The sequence below is a fragment of the Ursus maritimus genome, unplaced genomic scaffold, assembly GCF_017311325.1.
Source record: "Ursus maritimus isolate PB19 unplaced genomic scaffold, ASM1731132v1 scaffold_35, whole genome shotgun sequence".
Taxonomy (NCBI): domain Eukaryota; kingdom Metazoa; phylum Chordata; class Mammalia; order Carnivora; family Ursidae; genus Ursus; species Ursus maritimus.
In genome coordinates this window covers 9,451,839-9,471,821 of record NW_024426119.1, presented here as the reverse complement: position 1 = coordinate 9,471,821, position 19,983 = coordinate 9,451,839, and the positions used below count along the sequence as shown (strand labels likewise).

At 46.5% G+C, this 19,983-nt stretch overlaps 1 protein-coding gene across 1 annotated transcript; it reads left to right on the top strand.

The window, feature by feature from the left end:
- The first annotated feature begins 381 nt into the window (after positions 1-381).
- On the top strand, positions 382-18,236 carry TGM7 (transglutaminase 7). Its single transcript, XM_008702312.2, has 15 exons — positions 382-479; positions 2,213-2,330; positions 5,041-5,107; positions 5,535-5,741; positions 6,195-6,440; positions 7,026-7,144; positions 9,084-9,212; positions 9,301-9,478; positions 11,735-11,873; positions 13,162-13,265; positions 13,613-13,855; positions 15,040-15,366; positions 15,730-15,890; positions 17,711-17,844; positions 18,077-18,236. The coding sequence occupies exons 1-15, from the start codon at positions 382-384 to the stop codon at positions 18,234-18,236; spliced, it is 2,430 nt and encodes an 809-aa protein (XP_008700534.2).
- Positions 18,237-19,983: the final 1,747 nt, after the last annotated feature.

Sequence of the window (19,983 nt, the reverse complement as noted above, 5' to 3'; positions counted from 1 at the left end):
CAGAGCAGATCCTCTTAGGTCTGTTTATTACACTTTCATTTGAACAAAGCACGATATTCACTTACTTGGAAAAAAAAGAAAAAGGGAAAACCACCAGATTAGCGCCACAAGCCAGAGGTGATAAGCTAGGCTCTGAAGTCAAACTGTCTAGGCTTGAATGACAATTTTGCCACTCACTAGTAGTTGACACTTGGCACGTTACTTAATCTCACTGATGGTCTGTCTGCTCACCTGTAATATGGAGTTAATAATATCTTGCTGGGTAGTTGTAGGGATAGAAGGAGATAATATATATAAATCCTGGAGCCTAAAAACACTCAATAAATATTACCCAGATATAAAACTATTGTTACAGGTGTTAAGATATCTCCATGTTCCGAAATGCTTGGGGAGGATTTCGTGGAAAAGGTGGATGCTGAGTTTTGCCGGAAGAATGGAGATGGTGGGGATGTAGAGTTTGGGGAAGGGACCATCCAGAGGTACAGATAGCCGGGAACGATCTATTTGGAAGACACAACATGAATGAAGCATGGGCTACTTACGGGCTATTGGGAGATAAGATGGGATAGATATGTTGGTACCACATTGTGAGGGCTTTGAATGCTTGACAAAGAAATTTGGACTTGAACCTTTAGATAATATGACAGTTTTCTTGCACACTTTAAGAGACACAGGAACACACTGCAGTCATCTCGTCACTTAGGAATCTTTGTGGGCTCTCACAAAGACATACCTTTTCACATTTTTTAAAAGGGAAGAAATGAAACAGAATGAAGTATTTTATGAAAGCACTAAACTGACAATAATGAGAAGTGTGAAAAGACAAGACACTGACAGAGGAGCTAAACTAAATGCAGGGACAAAGGCAGGAGAAGGGAGGGAGCGGAGTGCCCCTGATGTTGGGTGACAGGTGTCTAGTCTCACTGCTGGCTGTGCCGGGGATAATTTACCCTTTGCTACTTCTGTCTGGAGCTTTCCAGTCTTTCACTGGTAGCCTGATTGCCTAGGACGTTGCTGGCTGTGGATGCTTTTAGCCTGCCCAAGTCTTCATCCGAACTAGCTTTAGGAAGCCCTGGAAGTCAAGGTATTTCCACAAGTGTTTACTAGCCTGTCATATGCCCATGGACGCCAGTCCCTTGCACACACTGGGCGGTCCCTCCTTTCTTCTTGCCAACACCTTTGTTTAGGTCCTCTTAGCCTTTTATCTAGGTTATGACGACAGAGTCTCACTGCCCTTCCCACCCTAGAATTTTCCCCTCTGTCTGGGCTACATACCGTAGCCAGACTAATCCTGAACGACAACTTTGATGGTGCCACTCCTGTTCAAAAACCTGCCTCCAGTCAAAGTAACACTTTTCCCTAAATGCAAAGGAATACATGTTCAAAGCAAATGCTTGGACAATACCAAAAAACTCAAAGGAAAGAAAAACTTCCCATATCTGTACCATACTGGGTTTGAGTCTTTTTATGTTGCTTTTTAATAACTCATGAATTATTTCCTCATATTCTTTATTCTTTTTGTTGGTTATATTGAGATGAGAGGAATGAAGTTTATGTATCCAACTCTTACTGTAGGATATTTGGGTTGGACTGAAGATCCTTATTGCTTACATTTTTGTACACAAATTATGATTTTTCTTAGGAAAAATTCCCAGAAGAGGAATTTATGGCTCAAATGTATTTATGTTTTAAGGCTTTCTTTTCTTTTATAATAAATATTGATAAATCGCGCTCAGAAAGGTGTACCATTTTGTCCTCCCACCATGGATAAGTGTACCCATTATTACTGAATCGAACAACGGCATCTTGGCTTGGAGTCAAGCACCCTCAGGGTGGCCCTGCTGCCCTCATGGGCTTCTCTCCTCTTCCGCCACAACCCCACTGTCCTCCTGCTGGGTTATTCTCCTTGTACTTTCTCCATGCTGCACATATTGCTTCAGCAAATATCTCAGAGCACCCACCAGGGAAGGCAGGACACTGTGAAGCTTAAGAGAGAGGGCTCTGGAGCTAGCCTACCTGGGTTTGAATCCCAGCTCTGCCCTATACCTTCCTGCATGTGGGGAACAATATTAACACCTCCATCACAGGATGGTTGTGAGAACAGAAATGATTTCAGACACATAAAATGCTTCTGATGGTGCCTGGCATGTAGTAGGTATTCAGTGAGCATTAGCTATCGTTAACGGCAATTAGGAACCATGCTCCTTCCCAGGCATGGGGGATCCAGGTGTGAGAAGATGGCCAAGGTCTCTGCTTCCGTGGAGCTAATTCTAGATACTATTAAGTGCCCAGCAGAGAAGAAGGAGTGTGTTGTGATGGCAAGCAATAGGGTCAGGGGTGGGGCCTCATATTCAGTGGCTGAAGAAAGCCCCTGTTTGGTGGTTACCTCTGAGCTAAGACCCAAGAGCACATACAGAGCCGTCCTCCAGACCTGGGCTCCCTCAGGCTTTGGTCTTGGGCGGGCAGGAGCTTCAGGACTCATCTCAGAACTCATCACAGGCAAATGGCTGTTTAAATGTCTCTGTCTCCCCACACTTTTTAAGGCTAATAATACATGGGGGTATATTTTGATCTTTCCTTGTCTTTAATTAGTCAAGCACCAGGAGTCATGTGGCTGGGGCTTACTCTCCTCTCACTCAAGTCATTAACTCTGGTGGGCCGGTGGCCAAGTCAAGAAGGCCTTATGGGTGCTGACGTGTTTTTACTAATTGCTTCTGCTTGATTTCCTGCTTTGTTGAACCTCTTCTTGATCCTCTTGGTTTTCTTTTCCTGCTCCCTTGAAGGACCTCCCTTTCGTTCTGTGAAGTCACTGTCTCCCTGACAGGAAAAGTGCTTTAGTGAGCCAAATGCATAATGGTGTTAAGTGGAATAAAAGAGAAAACCTGATTCTCCAAAGGAGAATGAATTTTCTCCGTGCGCTATAACCTCAGGCACAGAGAGGAAGGCATCTCCCTTCTTCTCCCTCCCCTTTCCTTCCCAAACCAAGAACCAGCCTGGGAAAGGGAGAATTGAGTTGGCTGCCTTTAAGAACTATGCTTGTAGCTATGAACAGCAGCCATAAAAAGTCCTGTTCCCTCCTGTGGATGTGATATAAGCCCTCCTGGGTGCTCGTCACTGCCTCCTTTGGGTATCTGATCTTTCAGGGTGGAATGGCCACTGGGTGTTATACGTGGGGTGGAAAAGCTTCCTTCAGAGGCCCCGCAGTTCCTGGCATGAAAGTGTCAGGCTTCTCAGGAACAGATAAGATGCAATCTGTTTCCACCAATATCTAGGCCAGTTACTTTCAAACTTTATGACTATGACCCACAGTTTACATCATGACCCAGTTACACATAAAATTATACTTGCTCTCCTTATGTATGATACATTGTGATATTTTCTATTAAAAAATATTGATCACATTTCTCTAAATTGATTTTCAGACTACTAATGGATTGGACCTGATTTTTTAAAAAATTCTGTTAAATTACTCAAAGGCATCTGTCTTAGATCTTGCTCTGACTTTTCTGGTTCCAGTAATATAATTATTTAAGTGCCTGACATCAGAGGTTTAAAAACTTTGCACGATTTCATCCAGTAATTCATCTTTGAATCTCCCTCAAGGAAAGAAGGTTACAAGAAGGGGGATCAAGGGATCATCAAGAACGTTCTGTTTTTAGCCAAATGTTTTAACAAGTTTGTGGGAAAGATGCAAATATGAAAGTTGGATTTGAGTTTAGACTGTGAAGGATATTTTTTTAAAGATTTTATTTGTTTATTTATTTGGCAGAGAGAGAGAGTGAGCAAGAAAGCACGAGCAGGGGAAGGAGAAGAGGCAGAGGGAGAGGGAGAAGCAGGCTCCCCACTGAGCAGGAAGCCCAAAGAGGGGAGGGTTCGATCCCAGGATCATGACCTGAGGCAAAGGCAGATGCTTAATCGACTGAGCCACCCAGGCGCCCTTGTGAAAGACATTTTTAAACAGCTAATCCACTTTCCTCATGTAAAGTATTAGACACAGTCACAGGTGGTTGAACAACTATACTTAAAGAGTATTTCCTAATAGCTCAGAATTAACCTGGAAGAAAGCTCCACTTCATTGGCTTCTGACTTAAGCCCTAATGTTTAGAACCATCTTATTACCAGTAACTTGGATGAAGAACTGGAAAACAGTTTAGGCAATCCCCAGATGGCAAGGTAAAGCATTTGAGTGAAAGAGTTAGGATTCAAGAAGTCCAGCCAGGTAGGAAAGATGGGCTGAAACCAGCAAAGTGAACTCATTTAGCAAAAATATAAAGAATATATGTGGAAGTTCAGGGATGCCTGGATGGCTTAGTCGGTTAAGTGTCTGCCTTTGGCTTAGGTCATGATCCTAAAGTCCTGGGATGGAGCCCCCTGCATCCCTGCTCAGCGGGGAGTCTGCTTTTCCCTCTGCCCCTCACCCCACTCATGTTCCCTCTCTCTCAAATAAATAAAAAAATAAATAAGTCAATAATCTTTTTTTTAAAAAAAGAATATATGTAGAAGTTCAGAATGTGAATGGCACAAAACCAGGTAGGTGCTGATATTTGTTTTTCCTCTAAGATGCTGTTTGGCAGCATCCTCAGTCTGTATCCCCGGTTGTGACAACCAAAAATGTCTCCAGACATTGCTAAATTTCCTCCAGGCGACAGAGTTTCTCCAGTGGAGAACCACTGAGATAAACCGATATGCTAGTAGGGACAAAGATCTAATGGATTTTTGTTAACAGTAAGTGCAATAAATACCACCAGCAAAAATACCAAGCAAATGCAATCCGAGGCTGCATTATTACTAGCACTAAGAGTAATTAGTGATTATCGGGTGCTTACTCCGTACCTGCCACTACAATAAGGTCTTTACATGTGAATCCTCGCTCAATGCTCACATGAAGCCTATGGGGTAGGAATACCACTGTCTCCGTTTTTCAGTGGAGGACACTGCTGTCTAGGGACATAAGGGACTTGCTCAAAGTCTCCCAGCAGAGGTGGTGAGAGCCCGAGTTGTGGCCCATTGAGCTATGAGAGTCTTTAATCTGTGTACTAGGTGTACACCCTACAGGAGCATCCTGGGAAGAGTCAGTGCCTTCATAAGCCTGGAATGTGGCTGAGAGGTGAGAAATAAGCCACCCGCCCAGGATCTTAAAGCCTGTAGCTGAGCTCCCAGCCTCCAGTCAGCTCACCGACTTAATTCATACAAAATTCTAATACGCTCTTTCTTTTATCAGCAGGACAATAGAGTAACTTTTGGAAAGATTGTCAACAGAAGTGGTTACTAGTATATGGTGGCGCTTCAAGGGTTAAGTTTCAGTTCTTTGGAGACTTTTCTCTTCCTGGGACCCTAATTCTTAAGCCCTGTAGCTCTGGGTCCAGGGGCAGAGGTCAGTGGGATCACAGTCTTCCCACTCCAGGGTCAGGGCCTGCTACATTGCCCTCCGAGGCTAAGCTGTGAAACTAGGAGGCAGGGTGGCAGAAGGGCTAAGGTCTGGACAGAATCCTACCTAAGTCCGAGCCAGGGAGCCGCAGCTGGGTAATGACCTGTCTCCTCCCCATGCCCCCCTCCAGTGGCAGCCTTGGAGCTCAGGTCTGTGGATCTGCAGAGCCCGAGGAACAACAAGGAACATCACACACGGGAGATGGGCCTGAAGCGGCTCATCGTGCGCCGGGGCCAGTCCTTTGAGCTCCAACTACATTTCAACCGACCTTTCCACTTTGGGGCAGACTACCTCACCTTTGTAGCTGAGACTGGTGAGTTCACCTGGCTCCAAGGCAAAATTCACCTACCTCAGAAGGTAGGGCCCCCACCTCTCCCTTCTGAGAGCTCCCTCCCCTCTCCTTTCTTGGGAACCTTGGGACCCTATAAGTGATGTTAAGGGAAGATCTGGCCAACTTAGCAAACTGCAATAGTGATGGCAATAGCTGATTTTTCAATACACAACAGACACTGTGCTCGAGCTTCATACATGTTATGTCATTTAATCTCCATGACGAGAGTTTCAGGTGGGTACTGTTATGATCTCATTTTACAGATGAAAAAAACTGAGGCCCACAGGTCATTAAGTGGCTTGCCCAAAGACACCTAGTGGTAATAAAAGCCTTAAGCTAAAAGGATTAGCAAGAAGGTGAGGGTCCTCCCAGTCTTCCTGGAATCATGTCACATAGATTTTAAATCTCACTCTGGGGTCATTCTCTCCCACACAGGACCGGCGCCCATGGAGTTGCTGGGAACCCGAGCCACCTTCTCCCTCACCCAGGCTCGAAAAGGCAATGTCTGGAGCGCCTTTGACTTTACCATTGACACCAACTCACTCGTAGTCTCTCTTTTCACGCCAGCCAATGCAGTCATTGGTCCCTACAGTCTGAAGATAGAGATCTCTCAGGACCAGGGTCACAGTGTCGCTCACCCACTGGGGACTTTCATCCTGCTTTTTAACCCTTGGAATGCAGGTATGACTTGCTCACATGCTGTAATGCTAACCTGATCAACTGGGGATGCTCGGTGAGGTTCTTCTGAGAAAGCCCAGAAGATACAAGCCACCTATCTATGCCATATATTACCATGTGCTCGCTAAAAACCATCTTTACCAAAAAAAAAAAAAAAAAAGCATGATGAAAATGTTCATGGTGTGAGGTTAAGTGAAATAGATAGGAAATGGAACACTGTGGGACCCTAATTGTATTACATATACGTGGAGAGAAAAAATGGCTGGAATATACCAAATTGTAACGGTGGGTATCTCTGAGTAGCGGGACTGAGTGATTTTCATTATCTTCTTTCCATCATCTGTATTTTCCAAATCTCTACAACAAGCTTTCCATTTTTAAAATCAGCAAATGATAATCATTATGTTCAAAATACAGATTCTATCACTGGCCTCTAGAAAAGCACAGTAGATTTTCAAGGGGTCCAGTCTTGATCTCTGTTGCTATCGTCTGTTCCTTCCTCTATTATCCAGCAGGACACTGTCATTGCTGTCTTTTAACCTTATTACTCTATTTGTTTTTTGCCCCCTCCACTACCTAACCACTCAGAGGATGATGTCTACCTGCCAAGTGAAATACTGCTGCAGGAGTATATCATGATGGACTATGGCTTTGTTTACAAGGGTCATGAAAGATTCATCACTGCCTGGCCCTGGAACTATGGGCAGGTAAGACTGTCACAGAAAGTGGGCCTGGGGTGGGTCTCCTTAAGCTCGTTCTTAATCAACTCTATTAGCTCACAAAGGGCCACCAACAAAAGTCAGGGTGTGTGGCGCTGCGGTGATTTCCCATCTAGTAAGAGGGGCATAGAAGGAAGGGGAGATGCCTTTCAAGGTTTTCGTTTTTGTTTCTAGTTTTTAAAGTAATCTCTACACCCAACATGGGGCTCCAACTTACAACCCAGAGATCAAAAGTGGCACGCTCTACCGAGTGAGCCAGCCAGGCACCCCTCAAGTTTTTAATATTTTATATAAAGAACTTCAAATATAATCCAAGTGGACAGGCTACTGAAGCGAACCTACCTCTCAGCTCCAATAGTGAGCAATTTATGGTGAATCTGATTCCATCTATACCAGGGGTTTGCAAACTATAGTCCACTGACTGTTTTTATATGGTCCATGAGTTAAGAATGGTTTTCATATTTTTAAATTGTTGAAAAAGAACTAAACATTTTTTTGATGTGCAAATTATATGAATTTCAAACTCCGGTGTCCATAAAGAACATTTAATGGGAACACAGCCATGCTCATTCACTCACGTATAATCTATGGCTGTGTTAATGCTGCCGTGGCAGAGTTGAGTAGTTGAGACAGAGACCCCACAACGTGCAAAACCTAAAGTACTTCCTATCTGGTCCTTTATAGAAAAAGTTTGGTCTATACTGTCTATACTGTCTCCATTCTTCCCGATTCATCACTGGAATTTTTGGAAGGAAATTGTAGATGCTGTATCACTTAATCCAGTAATATTTCTTTTTATAGCTCTAAAAGATGATGACTCTTTCTGAAAAATTGAACCATAATACATTATCATAACTGAAAAAGGAACAGCGATTCCTTTAAAAACATCAAATATTTAGTCAGTGTACAAAGGCCGGACACTTGGCTCTGGGCAACTTTTCCACTCTCAACCGCTAACCACGACTGGTGTACTTTCTGCCTCCCTCCCACTGACATCCCAGATCCAACCACACTCACCAGGAGGGTGGTAGGGAGAGAGCTGGAAGCCTTGCCCTGTTCTCCAACTGTGACAACGTGTGTGATTTTTTGAAACTGAAACAAACACCAGTGCGTTTGGCAGCCAAAAGCTTTGCAGCATATGTTGCAAATATGTGTTATAAACATATGTCATGAGCCTACACTGGCTTCTCCTGGGCCCCCAGCTTCAGTTGCACTCCTTCACCTGATTTTAAGGCTCCCACACTCTTCCGCCTCTCCTCTCATGACTGACCCTCTATTTATCCATCTGATCTTTCCTACTCCCTCATGTCCTCCAGAAACAAGAATTTCCAAGCTCTGTCCTTGGCACCACCAAACTCAAAGACCTCAGGTGAACATCCCCACCCTGCTCTCCTCCTGTCCACCTAGTCCTTCAAACCCCCCTGGTGCCAATGGCCTTCTCTGATCTCTTGGTCAACAGGGATCTCTCACCTCTGAATTCTGTTTGCATTTTTCCATCAAAGCCATACAGGTTTGTTTTTTGGGAATTCTGAACCTCATACATTTCCAATTTGATTTGTAAGCTCTTTGAGGGCAGGACCTTGTCTAATATTTAACCCCACCCCCATCCCCAGCACATATGTCCCATCCCTAAAAGTCTGTGTTACTGACTCGAAGTTTCAGGATGCTAAACATTTTTTTTTAAAGATTTTATTTATTTATTTGACAGAGAGAGACAGCCAGCGAGAGAGGGAACACAAGCAGGGGGAGTGGGAGAAGAAGGAGCAGGCTCATAGCAGAAGAGCCTGATGTGGGGCTCGATCCCAGATCGCCGGGATCACGCCCTGAGCCGAAGGCAGACGCTTAACCGCTGTGCCACCCAGGCGCCCCCTTGGGATGCTAAACATTTTTACCCCTCTCTTTTCTCTTCCTTGAAATCACTTGGAAGTTTGAAGAGGACATCATAGATATCTGTTTCGAGATCTTGAATAAAAGCCTGTACTTCTTAGAGAACCCATCCAAAGACTACTCCCAGCGGAACGACCCAGTGTACGTGTGCAGGGTGGTGAGTGCCATGGTAAGGACAGAAGCTCTCCTGCTTCTATCTGAGGACAATCTGAGCTTCCCCAGGGCACTGTGGAAATGCACCTGTCTGACCTTTGCAGATCAACAGCAATGATGACAACGGTGTGCTGCAGGGGAACTGGGGAGAGGACTACTCCAGGGGGGTCAGCCCGCTGGAGTGGAATGGCAGTGTAGCCATCCTGCGGCAGTGGTCAGCCAGGGGCAGGCAGCCTGTGAAGTATGGGCAGTGCTGGGTCTTTGCAGCTGTTATGTGCACAGGTGAGTGAGGGGGAGATGGGGATGCAGAGTCATTCATTTAATTTTTGTGATAATCCTTTGCGGTCGGGCTCTGATTATCTCCATTTTCACATAAGTTAACTGTGGCTTGTCCATAGCCCCCCAGCTAAGGAATGGCTCACATTGGTGGACTCTTACCCAGCACACTCCATGGTCTTGAGGAGTCTTGAATATTTGTCTAGGAGGGGGGTTGACCTGTTGCAATCATTTGGCAGTCTTCTGGGTGGCAGTTGATTATTAAAATGGTCACCTGGATAGAGAAGCTTGGGATCCCAAAGTGGTGGCAAAGGCAGCTTCTTTCTACCACTGCTCAGGCTTCTCAGCTCCAGGTGAGCCTGGAGTCAGGGACAGACTGGGGAGGGCTTGAGTTGCAAGCAGATGGTCTGGGAATGCCTGATCTCACCTGAGGGCAGGGTTGGAAGCTACCAAGTACTTCTCGGAGAGATTCTTGAGAAGTTACAATCGGAGGTTTGCTACTTTGCTAACTACCTGCATGGAGCGCGGACGTTTTATGCATTATCATTTATTACAATTTAGTGCAAAGGTGTTGATTGGATTATCTGTGAAGATGAGGGAAAGACAAAATACTGAGGTGCCTGCCTGTCTTCCCCCATGCAAGGCAGGAGCCCCTTACCCAGTGCTCCCTGTTACATTGTGGTACCCAACCAATGTTTGCTGAGTGAATGGGTTGGCTCTCAATTGGAGAATGAGGGAGCACAGAACAGGGAAGACAGAGACAGGGGCCAAAGACAAAGTTTTAGGTTTTTCTGACAGGGATAGCATAGCTTGGCAGTTAGGTACGAGTGCTGCAGACAGAGGAGGTGTTTAAATCTGAGTGTCCAAATCAAGTGATCTCATTTTGCTCTTCCATTTTCCCCAGAAAATGCTCAGCACAGCACCAGAATTGAGTATGGCCACACTTGCCTGTGCTGAGAAGTCCGCGGCTAGGCAGGTGTCATGGAGGAGGGCTCAGGCCCCTAGACGCTGGGATGAGAGGGTGAGGTCTAGATCTGCATCCTTACTCCACCTTGAAGCCTCTCTCTACTCCCAGGCCCTAGAGTTCTGGGGCCACTGAGCGAAGGGACAGCTTCTCCCACCACACAGCCTCTGGCCACTTGCTGTCACCCCTGCAGAGGGGTTGTGAAAGGCCCAGGAGCTGCGCTGGGAGTAGAGGGGTGACTGTGAACAGGTGACTGGTTCCCTTTGGGGTCTTGAATCAATCAAAACAAAACAATTGGTCAATCTCAATAGTCCTCTTACTTTTCAAAACATTACAATACTCCCAGCAGCCTCAGGAGGCCCCCTCCGCTCCTCCTGAGCAAGGGAGGGGTGTGATAAACCTCCGTCTAACTCCTCATCTAAACTCCTTGCCTCGCCGGCTGAGGTGGGGAACTATGTTCCAAAAGGCGCATCTGGCCCTGGGCAGGTGTGTGTGTGTGTGTGTGTGTGTGTGTGTGTGTGTGTGTGTGATGGTGGTGGTGTAATATCTGCTTTGTATGAGTAGATCTTAACTACTTAAGTGAAATCTTAAGTGAAATCTTAACTCAGCTTTAAAAAGCCTTTGTAGTACTATCCTGAGAAGCCACAAGAGGATGCTGTTGCCCTTGTCAAAGATGGTTGTTGCTTCTACCTGCAGGTTCCCTTTGTCCCTGAGGTCTTCCACTTAACCTCTGTAAGTCTATTTTGCCTTTCTATCCTTTCTCTGATTCCTCCAAACCCTTGTATTTCAGCAGAATTACAGATTCAGAGTTTCAGAACTGAAAATCATCTGGTCCAATTCGTTATTTTGTTGCACATAAGGAGTCTAAGACCCAGAGAAATTTAAGCCACTTATCAAAGGTCACAGAGCTTCTCTTCTGAAACTAGCCACAGCCTAAGGCCTAAAGTTTCTTATTTTCATTTGAATGAACAAATGTTTTAGGTTCTCTGTTTTTAATGTGGAAAGCTGCTGAATGGAAAAAGCCCTAAATGATAAATTGAGTTGCTTATTATTATTTTAAGTAAACTTCAAATGATTTCTTTCTCCTAGTGGGATGGAGACCATAGATGGGGCAGGTAGGCAGCAGGGTTCTGGGCCTGGGTGCAGTGCTCTGAGAATAAAGGAGTTACAGGTATGGATCTGCAAGAATCTTGGCCTTCTTTCTCTCCTCCAGCTTAAAGTTTAGAAAGGATGCATGGGAAACCAATGATTCTGCTTGAAATGAATTCAGTGATTCTCCACGCTTTCCTTCTCTTTAGTAATGAGATGTTTAGGTGTTCCAACTCGTGTGGTTTCCAATTTTCGTTCTGCACACAACATGGATGGCAACTTAACCATTGACACCTACTATGACCAAAATGCAGAGATGCTGCCAACTCAGAAGCGAGACAAAATATGGTAAGGGACATGGTCTCAAACAGATCTCTGCTCTGTCTCAGGAAGGGCAGGGAAGCTCCGACATGCTTCTCTCTGGTCTTGAGGCAATATCACCCTGCCCTTTGTGGCTGGGGCCCAGAGAGTGATTCCCCAACCTAGGAGACTGTTCTGGTTAATTAGATCTTCACATCACACTCATTTCAGAGATAGAAGACCATAGTTTAACATTCCGAAGCCCACAACTGAATGAGTAGATTGTGTGGTCTGTGAATACTGATCTCAAAATCTGTATGCCTCTTACTCTTCCTTCTTTGAGTCATTCTGTTTGTGCCATTCTCTGCTTGCCCTGTTGGGGTGAAGCCTGGCCTTGCTGCCTCTGCCTATTTGCTCAGTCTCTCCTGCTTCCTCCTCTACCCACCTCACTCCCTCGCTGCACAAGTGTGCACATGTGTGTGTGTAAGTGTGTCTCTGTGTGTCCCTTCATTTATCTCTAATCTCTTCCCCTGGCTCCTTTCTCCTCTGCTCTACTTCAGATCTGATTTCCTGTTTTTCCTCTTCCAGCCAGTTTCCAGGTAAGATCTTTGAGTTGTGAGGAAACACCAGACAAGCTCAAAATGAGGATCACTCTGGCAAACAAATACTATATTCAAAATGTCAATGTAATACAACAGAGGCTGAGGAACTAGTCCAGATCCAAGCAGACAAAGGACACAATGTGTGATCCTGACTGGGCAGAAGAGAATGCCATAAAGGTCAATTGACAAAACTGAAAAATGGACAGTAAATTAGATAAAAGTATTATATCAGTAGTAAACGTATGAGGTTGATAACTGTACGTGATCGTGTAAGGGAAGATCTCTACTCTTAGAAAATACACACCGAAGTAAAAAACAAAAGGAAAAAATGTATTCATAATCTTCACATCCATATTGAAAGAAAGCCAATGATAAAGCAAATGGGGCAAAATGTTAACGATAGATGAATTGGGTAGATGGGCATTTTTTGTACTATTCTTGCAACTTTACTGTAAGCTTGAAATTACTTCTAAATAAGTAAAAAGAAGGGGGATATAATTAACACATAATAACTTTGTACAGTGCAGACGGTAGTTAGATTTTTCATGGCGATCCCTTCATAAGCTATATAAATGTCAAATCACCATGTTGTACACCTGACACCATACAGTATTGTATGTCAACTATACTTTAATTTTTAAAAACTGATATAAATTACAGCATTCAGTATAGTGTCCCATACTTGGCAAATCTTCTGAAAATGTAAATCCTCATTTCCTTACTCTTTTCTGTAGGAATTTCCATGTCTGGAATGAGTGCTGGATGATCCGGAAAGATCTACCACCGGGATACAATGGCTGGCAGGTTCTGGACCCCACTCCCCAGCAAACCAGCAGTGGTGAGTGAGGGCTCTGTGGGGGGGCTGGTCAGGGGGACTGACCACATAAGCAGGAGGCCAGAAAGGAGCAGTGTTTTTCTCACTTCGTCGCCTTCGTCGCTGGGTGAACTGGATGAGTCACAGGACCTCTCAGTTGCTTCCTCACCTGTAAAGTGGGGAAAATGATGATAACTGCCACTTCATAGGGTGGCTGTGAGGATCAGGTGAATTTGTGGGAACCTGAGAGCACTCAGTGGATATGGGTTTTCTCCATCCCATCTCCCTACCTGTCCCTGCCCCCGCCACCAGCCACCTCAGTCCACATGCTGGCAGCTGACAGCCGTCCTCAACTTCTGTTCCCTCCACAGGACTGTTCTGCTGTGGCCCTGCCTCTGTGAAGGCCATCAGGGAAGGGGAGGTCCACCTGCCCTATGACACCCCATTTGTGTATGCCGAGGTGAATGCTGATGAAGTCATTTGGCTCTTCGGGGATGGTCAGGCCCAAGAAATCCTGGTCCATAACACCAGTTCCATTGGGAAGGAAATCAGCACCAAGATGGTAGGGTCAGATCAGCGCCAGAACATTACCAGCTCCTACAAGTATCCAGAAGGTGCTTGGGGCCCTGGGGCTTCAGAGGGGGGTGGGTATAACCTCCTTTGTATGCCTCCCAGTGAGGATGGCTCGCTCCTGTTAAAATCATCACCACCTGATCACCGCTTCCTCATGGCAAACTCCCGGGGGCTTTCCTGGACCCTGGTCATGTGGCCCTAGAGTTGCTGAATTGAGCAAATAAAAATAGAGGGTGCCCAATTAAATCTGAATTCCAGATAAATTCAGATAAGCAAATAGTTTATTAGTAAAAGTGTGTTCCAAATATAGTATGCAATACATCTAAACTAAAAATTATTCGTGCGTATCTGAAATTCAAATTGAATGTCCTTTATTTTTCCTGTCAACTCTGTCGTAGGATCATAACATGATCTCGTTATGTCATGGCAGTGGGGGTGGCAGCAAGAGGAGAGACGGATGCTTATGGAGTGAAAGGATGCTTGGCCTGTGGAAGGAGTAGACGTCCCTGTGGAGAATGCCAGGGGGAGTCAGGCTGCCAGTACCGACCAACGCCCTGCTAGGTTCTAGCTGTGTAAGCCTAGGATGTGTTCTTACCAGCCCTGTGCCTCCACTTCCTCATCTGTAAAATGGGCTAATGGCACCTCAGAGGGCTGTTGTAAGGGCGGGTGAGTGCATACACAGAAAGCACTTGGAGCAGTGCCTCTGGTGCATAGTAGCTGCTCTAGAGAAGTTGGGGTTCAGCCTGAATGTTGAGTAGCCCCCAGGAGCAAGAGATGAAGATCCATTTAGAAGACTTGAGCATGTATTTTAGAAGTGAGGATGCTGGTGGGGGGAAAGAAGTCTCCGGCTTTGATGATGACAGCGATGATGGTGGCGATACTGACGACAAAGAACATCGCTGGGTGCTTATTTTCAGCAACTCGTGTAACTCAAAATTTTGGCAACTCTAGGAGGCGAGGAGATATACCTGGGTTATAGATGAAAGAACTGAGCACCCAGAGATTAAGGGACAGTCCCTGAGCAAGGATTTGAACCCAGCACCAAGCAACAGCAATCCCCATGTTCTCAGCCATGATGCTATCCTGCCACCTGATGCTGCTATTCATGTGGTTGGGGCTTTGGGAGGGGAGCTGGGAGTTTTGGGGTGGCCGGTTTCCCAAAGGAGGCCCCTGGTCCTCTCAATCTCTCCTCACTGAGGTCTTTCCTGGCTCTTCTTTCGGCCAGGATCCCCTGACGAGCGATCTGTGTTCATGAAGGCTTCCCGGAAAATGCTGGACCCAAGAAGGGCCTCTTCTCCCTTCCTAGATCTGCTGGGCTCCAGGGGCTCTGAGGACCAGCCCGCACAGCTGCAGCTTCACCTGGCCAGGACCCCCGAGTGGGGCCAGGACCTGATGCTGAGGCTGCATGCGTGGAGGGTGCCAGACAGAGTCCACCCCCGGGGCCCCATCAGACTGCTGGTGCGCTTCAGCGCGCAGGCCCTGTTGCACCAGGGTGAGACCCGGGAGCCCCTCTGGAGGCAAACAGTACACTTGAACCTGGACTTTGGGCAGGGTGAGTATGAGGTAGGCCTGGAAAAGCACCAAGAAGGATGGGAACTTTGGGGTCTCGAACAAAGCTGGGATGGTTCAGCCACATTGCACAGAGATCCCCGCACCCCAACACACACACATGCCGGGCAGTGAAGCTGCTGTGGGCAGGCGGTTGCACGTCGTGTGCTGTGCCTCGGACACCATCCTGCCAGGGGAAACATGGCAGTGACCTCTGGGGGCAGTGGGTATGGGGTAAGTGTGCTGCATCTCTCTCTCTTATACACACACACATACTTGCACACACATACAGACCCACACACATATTCTCTCTCTCTCTCCCTCTCTCTCTCTTTCCAGACTCAAGGTGTCTTTTGTCTGTGCTTAGAGATACAGTGGCCGCTCTTGCTACCCCACGACAATTACAGAAACAAGCTGACCGACGAGAAGCTGATCCGGGTGTCTGGCATTGCCAAGGTGGAGGAGACGGGGAGGTCCATGCTGGTCCTAAAAGATATCTCTCTGGAGCCTCCTCACTTATCTATTGAGGTAAGGTGTCTGGACAGAGATGGATTCCAGGAGCCCTCTGACTCACCCAATCCAGGGGTTTGGGCTACAGCAGTGAACAGAACATAGTCCCTGCCTCAGACAACAAATGGATGATTAAAGCACAGTATGATGTTATCCCATGCTCCGTGCAAAGGGCAGGGCAGAGTGGAAGGCTTCTCAGAGGAGGTGACATTTTGTGGGGGGTGCATAGGAAGACACTGTAAGAGCGATGAGATGGAGAAGAAGGCACTTTAAGAAAGGAAAAGACTTTGCAGAGGCAGAGAGACAGGGGAGGCGTGGCTGGGAGATGGAGTAGAGGAGTCGGGTTTGAGAAAAACCACAAGTCAAATTCCAAAGGTGACTGCAGATAATAATACAGGTGTGACAGGGAAGAGGGAAGACAAATGAAAGGTAAGCCTCAGACTTTGAGTTCCAAGACTGTGGCTGGCAAGGTCATTACGTGAGGAAGGAACACAGGTGAAAGAAGGGTACATGGAGGGCAGAAATGTTCCCCATCTCCTGTTACCAGGGCTTTTCTTCCCTTGAAGCCTCCTTTCCCCACCCCCCTCCCATTCTGAAGGACTTGCCCTCTGCCTAGTCCCAGCCTGGCCTTGCACCTGCCGGATCTGTTAGCCGCATACTCCGTCCCCACCCAGAAGAACTGAGTGGCTCCACATCATAAACCACCCAGCCGCCTGAAAGTTTTCACCTGGCCATGCTGTCAGGTGGCCAGGCCACAGTGTGGCAGACAGTGGGCAGAATCACAAGTGCAGACACAGCCTGGTGCTGAGGTGAGGACCCTGCCGGGAACCCAGGTTCCCAACAGGATCCTGTGCAAACACATCAGATGCCGAGCAGACTATTAATTGGTCCCCACTAGTAAGGGACCTGGGGATGACTTGTGTGACTATGAGGGATTCCAAAGACATTTTTACCTGTTCTACTTTGATGCCCTCATCAGAGTACAAGGGGCTTGTTTCTTTCATTTGAGTTTTAGAGAAGTCAGGATGTGTTTTTGCTTTTCTTCGATTCTTTTTTAATTCTTTTTTTTTGAGCCAGAACATGCCCTAAGTATGACCTGGGTGGTCAGAACTTGTGTTAGTTCAATATTCGTTTATCAAATATCCACCACTTGGCAGGCACTGAGCTAGGTACCAGCTCTAGAAATGAGTAGCATGGAAACCCTGCCTCCCACTCACAGGCCAAGGCCATGCTGCCCTATGACACAGACCTCACATGGGATGTACAGAATACACCTGGAAACACTCAGAGTGTTTCTACTGTGAGAGCAACGTGGGGGAAAGATCTCACCTGGGGCCTGGGACATCTGGGTCAGGTCCTGGCTCTGCCGTATCATGTGGCCTTGGCCTTGGAATGATATCACTGACAGCATATAGATGGCACACACGAGACCACTCTCTTACCCCATATCTGTGTCAGACACTACTAATCGATCACAACTCTCTCCGACTCAATTTGTCCTCGGGAATCTTTCCAACACACCATTTCTGTTCGCCATGATTAACGGGTTGGAGCTGGCACTTAAGTTGAAATCTAATTGCCATCCTGAACTAGATGGTGGGGAGGGAAATAGATTTCAACGTGGTGCTAATTCCCAGCTGGTGGTGGCTTCCTGAAGCATTGTGACCTTCCAAGACAGGTCAGGATACGTGTTAACCTTGAATACTCTCCCTACAGCGTTTTGGCACTAAGTAAGCAGTCCCTGGTGGTCAACAGAGGGATGGTGGAGTCAGGTGACTGAACTGGAGTACAGAAATGAGGCCGGTTGCCCACAATATCCCCACCTTCTCTCCACACAGGTGTCTAAAAGGGCTGAGGTGGGCAAGGCACTGAGAGTCCACATCACCCTCACCAATACCCTAACGATGGCTCTGAGTAACTGCACGATGGTGCTGGAGGGAAGTGGCCTCATCGATGGGCAGATATCCAAGAAGTAAGCACCATATGTCTCATGCTGGTCTCTGACAAGAGGCACCTTGTTGGGTCATAGGATGGTCTTTCGTCTCCTGGATAATGCCTACTTGCCCCCACTTTCCCACCCTCCTTGGGGAAGTTTGAGCTTAGTGGTATTAGGGGGCAGGAGGTGCTTACCCATCAAGAGGGGAAACCAGATCACCCACCTCAGCAGTTACTTAAGCCTCTAACAGGCTCTTTCTGACTTTCAGCATTGGGACTCTGGTGGCTGGACATACCATCCAAATTCAGCTGGACCTCTACCCCATCAAAACTGGCCCCCGCCAACTGCAAGTCCTCATCAGCAGCAATGAGATCAAGGAGATAAAGGGCTACAAAGACATCTTTGTTGCTGCCTCCAGGGCTTCTTGAGCCCCACCCCACCCCCGTACCCTCCCAACCCTGCAGCCCCTCCCTGAGCCCCGCCCCTCCCAATGCTCCCTTCCTCATCCCCCAGCCTCTCCCCTCCCCCTACTCCTGATGCCCTTCCAGCCCCCTCAAAGCCCCACCTTGGTCTTTTCTACTCCGGAAGGTGTGCTGTTATCTTTGTTCCTTCTCTGTGCTCTCTCTGGCCTGCCTGCGGTGAATGAAGCTCTGTTAGAACCGGTATGCATCTTGGGAAGAGACAATAAAGACATCTATATTTATCATCTGTGTTCTCTCTTCTGCGCTAACAAGCTACTTAATTGCTACTGGCTGGTCCTCTGGCCTGGCTGCCAGCTGTGTTAGCTGGGCCCTCCCTGCCCTTCCTGTCTTCTCTCTCCTGCTTTAAGGTCCCCCACCTCAAAATAAACCCAATCACCCTAAGTCAGCTTCTCTGGAATCAAGCATCCCAGGTCTCTCCATTTAAATTGTCAGTAGCCTGGGATGACAGTGACTGTGCCGTCAGGGGAACAGGCCAGAGCTACCTAGCAGGACTTCTCTGCTGCTACCTGAGAACATGGGAATGGCTGGGCAGGGCTCACTCAAAACCATCTGTGCTCAGTCTAGGTAATTTGGAAAGAACAGAAAAGTGAAAAGAAGCAAAAGAAAAAATCACCAATAGCTCCCCAACCTGGAAGAAATCTCTGCTAACAGTTTGCCATATATCTTTCTGTTCTTCCCCCGCCATTCATTGTGCTTTTTAAAGTTATCATTACATGGCTATCATCAAAAGATAAGAGATAACAAGTGAGGATGTGGAGAACAAGGAACTCTTGTGCACTGTTGGTGGGAATGCAAAGTGGGGCAGCCACTGTGGAAAACAGTATGGAGGCTCCTCAAAAGTTAAATATAGAACTACCCTACGATCCAGCAATCCCATGTTCGGTATTTATCTGAAGGAAATAAAATCACTATCTTGAGGAGATATCTTCACCCCCATGTTTATTGCAGCGTTATTGACATTAGCCAAGACACGGAAACAACCCGAGTGTCTGCCAATGGATGAACGGACAAAGATGTCACACACACACAAATATTATTCAGTCAAAATAAAGAAAGGAAATCCTTCCATTTGCTACAACATGGATGGACTTTGAGGGCATTATGCTTAGCGAGAGATAATTCAGACGGGGAATGACAAACACTGTATCGCTTACATGTGGAGTCTGAAAAAGCTGAACTCCTTGAAACAGAGTAGATTGGTGGTTACCAGGGGTAGGGGGTGAGGGAACTGGGAAGATGTTAGTCAAAGAATACAAACTTCCAGTTGGTAGATGAATAAATTCTGGAGATCTAATGGCATTGTGATTATAGTTAACAATAGTATATTATATACTTCAAAGTTACCAAGAGACCAGATCTTAAATGTTCTTACCGCAAAAAAAAAAAACAACCAAAAAAGAAACCATGCGATGTGATGCACATGTTAGTAACACTACTGTAGTAATCGTATTACAATATATAAATGTATCAGATCAGCACGTTGTGTACCTTGAACTTACACAATAGTCTATGCCAATTATCTCTTAGTAAAAAAAATTAAAAAACACAGTTATTATGAGTTGGCATATTTCCATCATGGGAAATTTGGAAACTCCAGAAATGCAGAAAACGAGAGCACCCTCCTGCAGGTTTTCAGGCATATGGGCCCTTCATCCTTGCCACTCCTCACTGACTCGGTGGCGCCGTGGGTTCA

What these genes read in the sequence shown, in the direction of transcription:
- TGM7 (XM_008702312.2), top strand. Translation starts at nt 382, where the DNA reads ATGCTTGGGGAGGATTTCGTGGAAAAGGTGGATGCTGAGTTTTGCCGG. An exon ending in GGCCCTGGAACTATGGGCAG is followed by an intron (nt 7,145 to 9,083) that starts GTAAGACTGTCA and finishes ATCACTTGGAAG; the next exon opens with TTTGAAGAGGACATCATAGA. An exon ending in GATGGGCAGATATCCAAGAA is followed by an intron (nt 17,845 to 18,076) that starts GTAAGCACCATA and finishes TCTGACTTTCAG; the next exon opens with CATTGGGACTCTGGTGGCTG.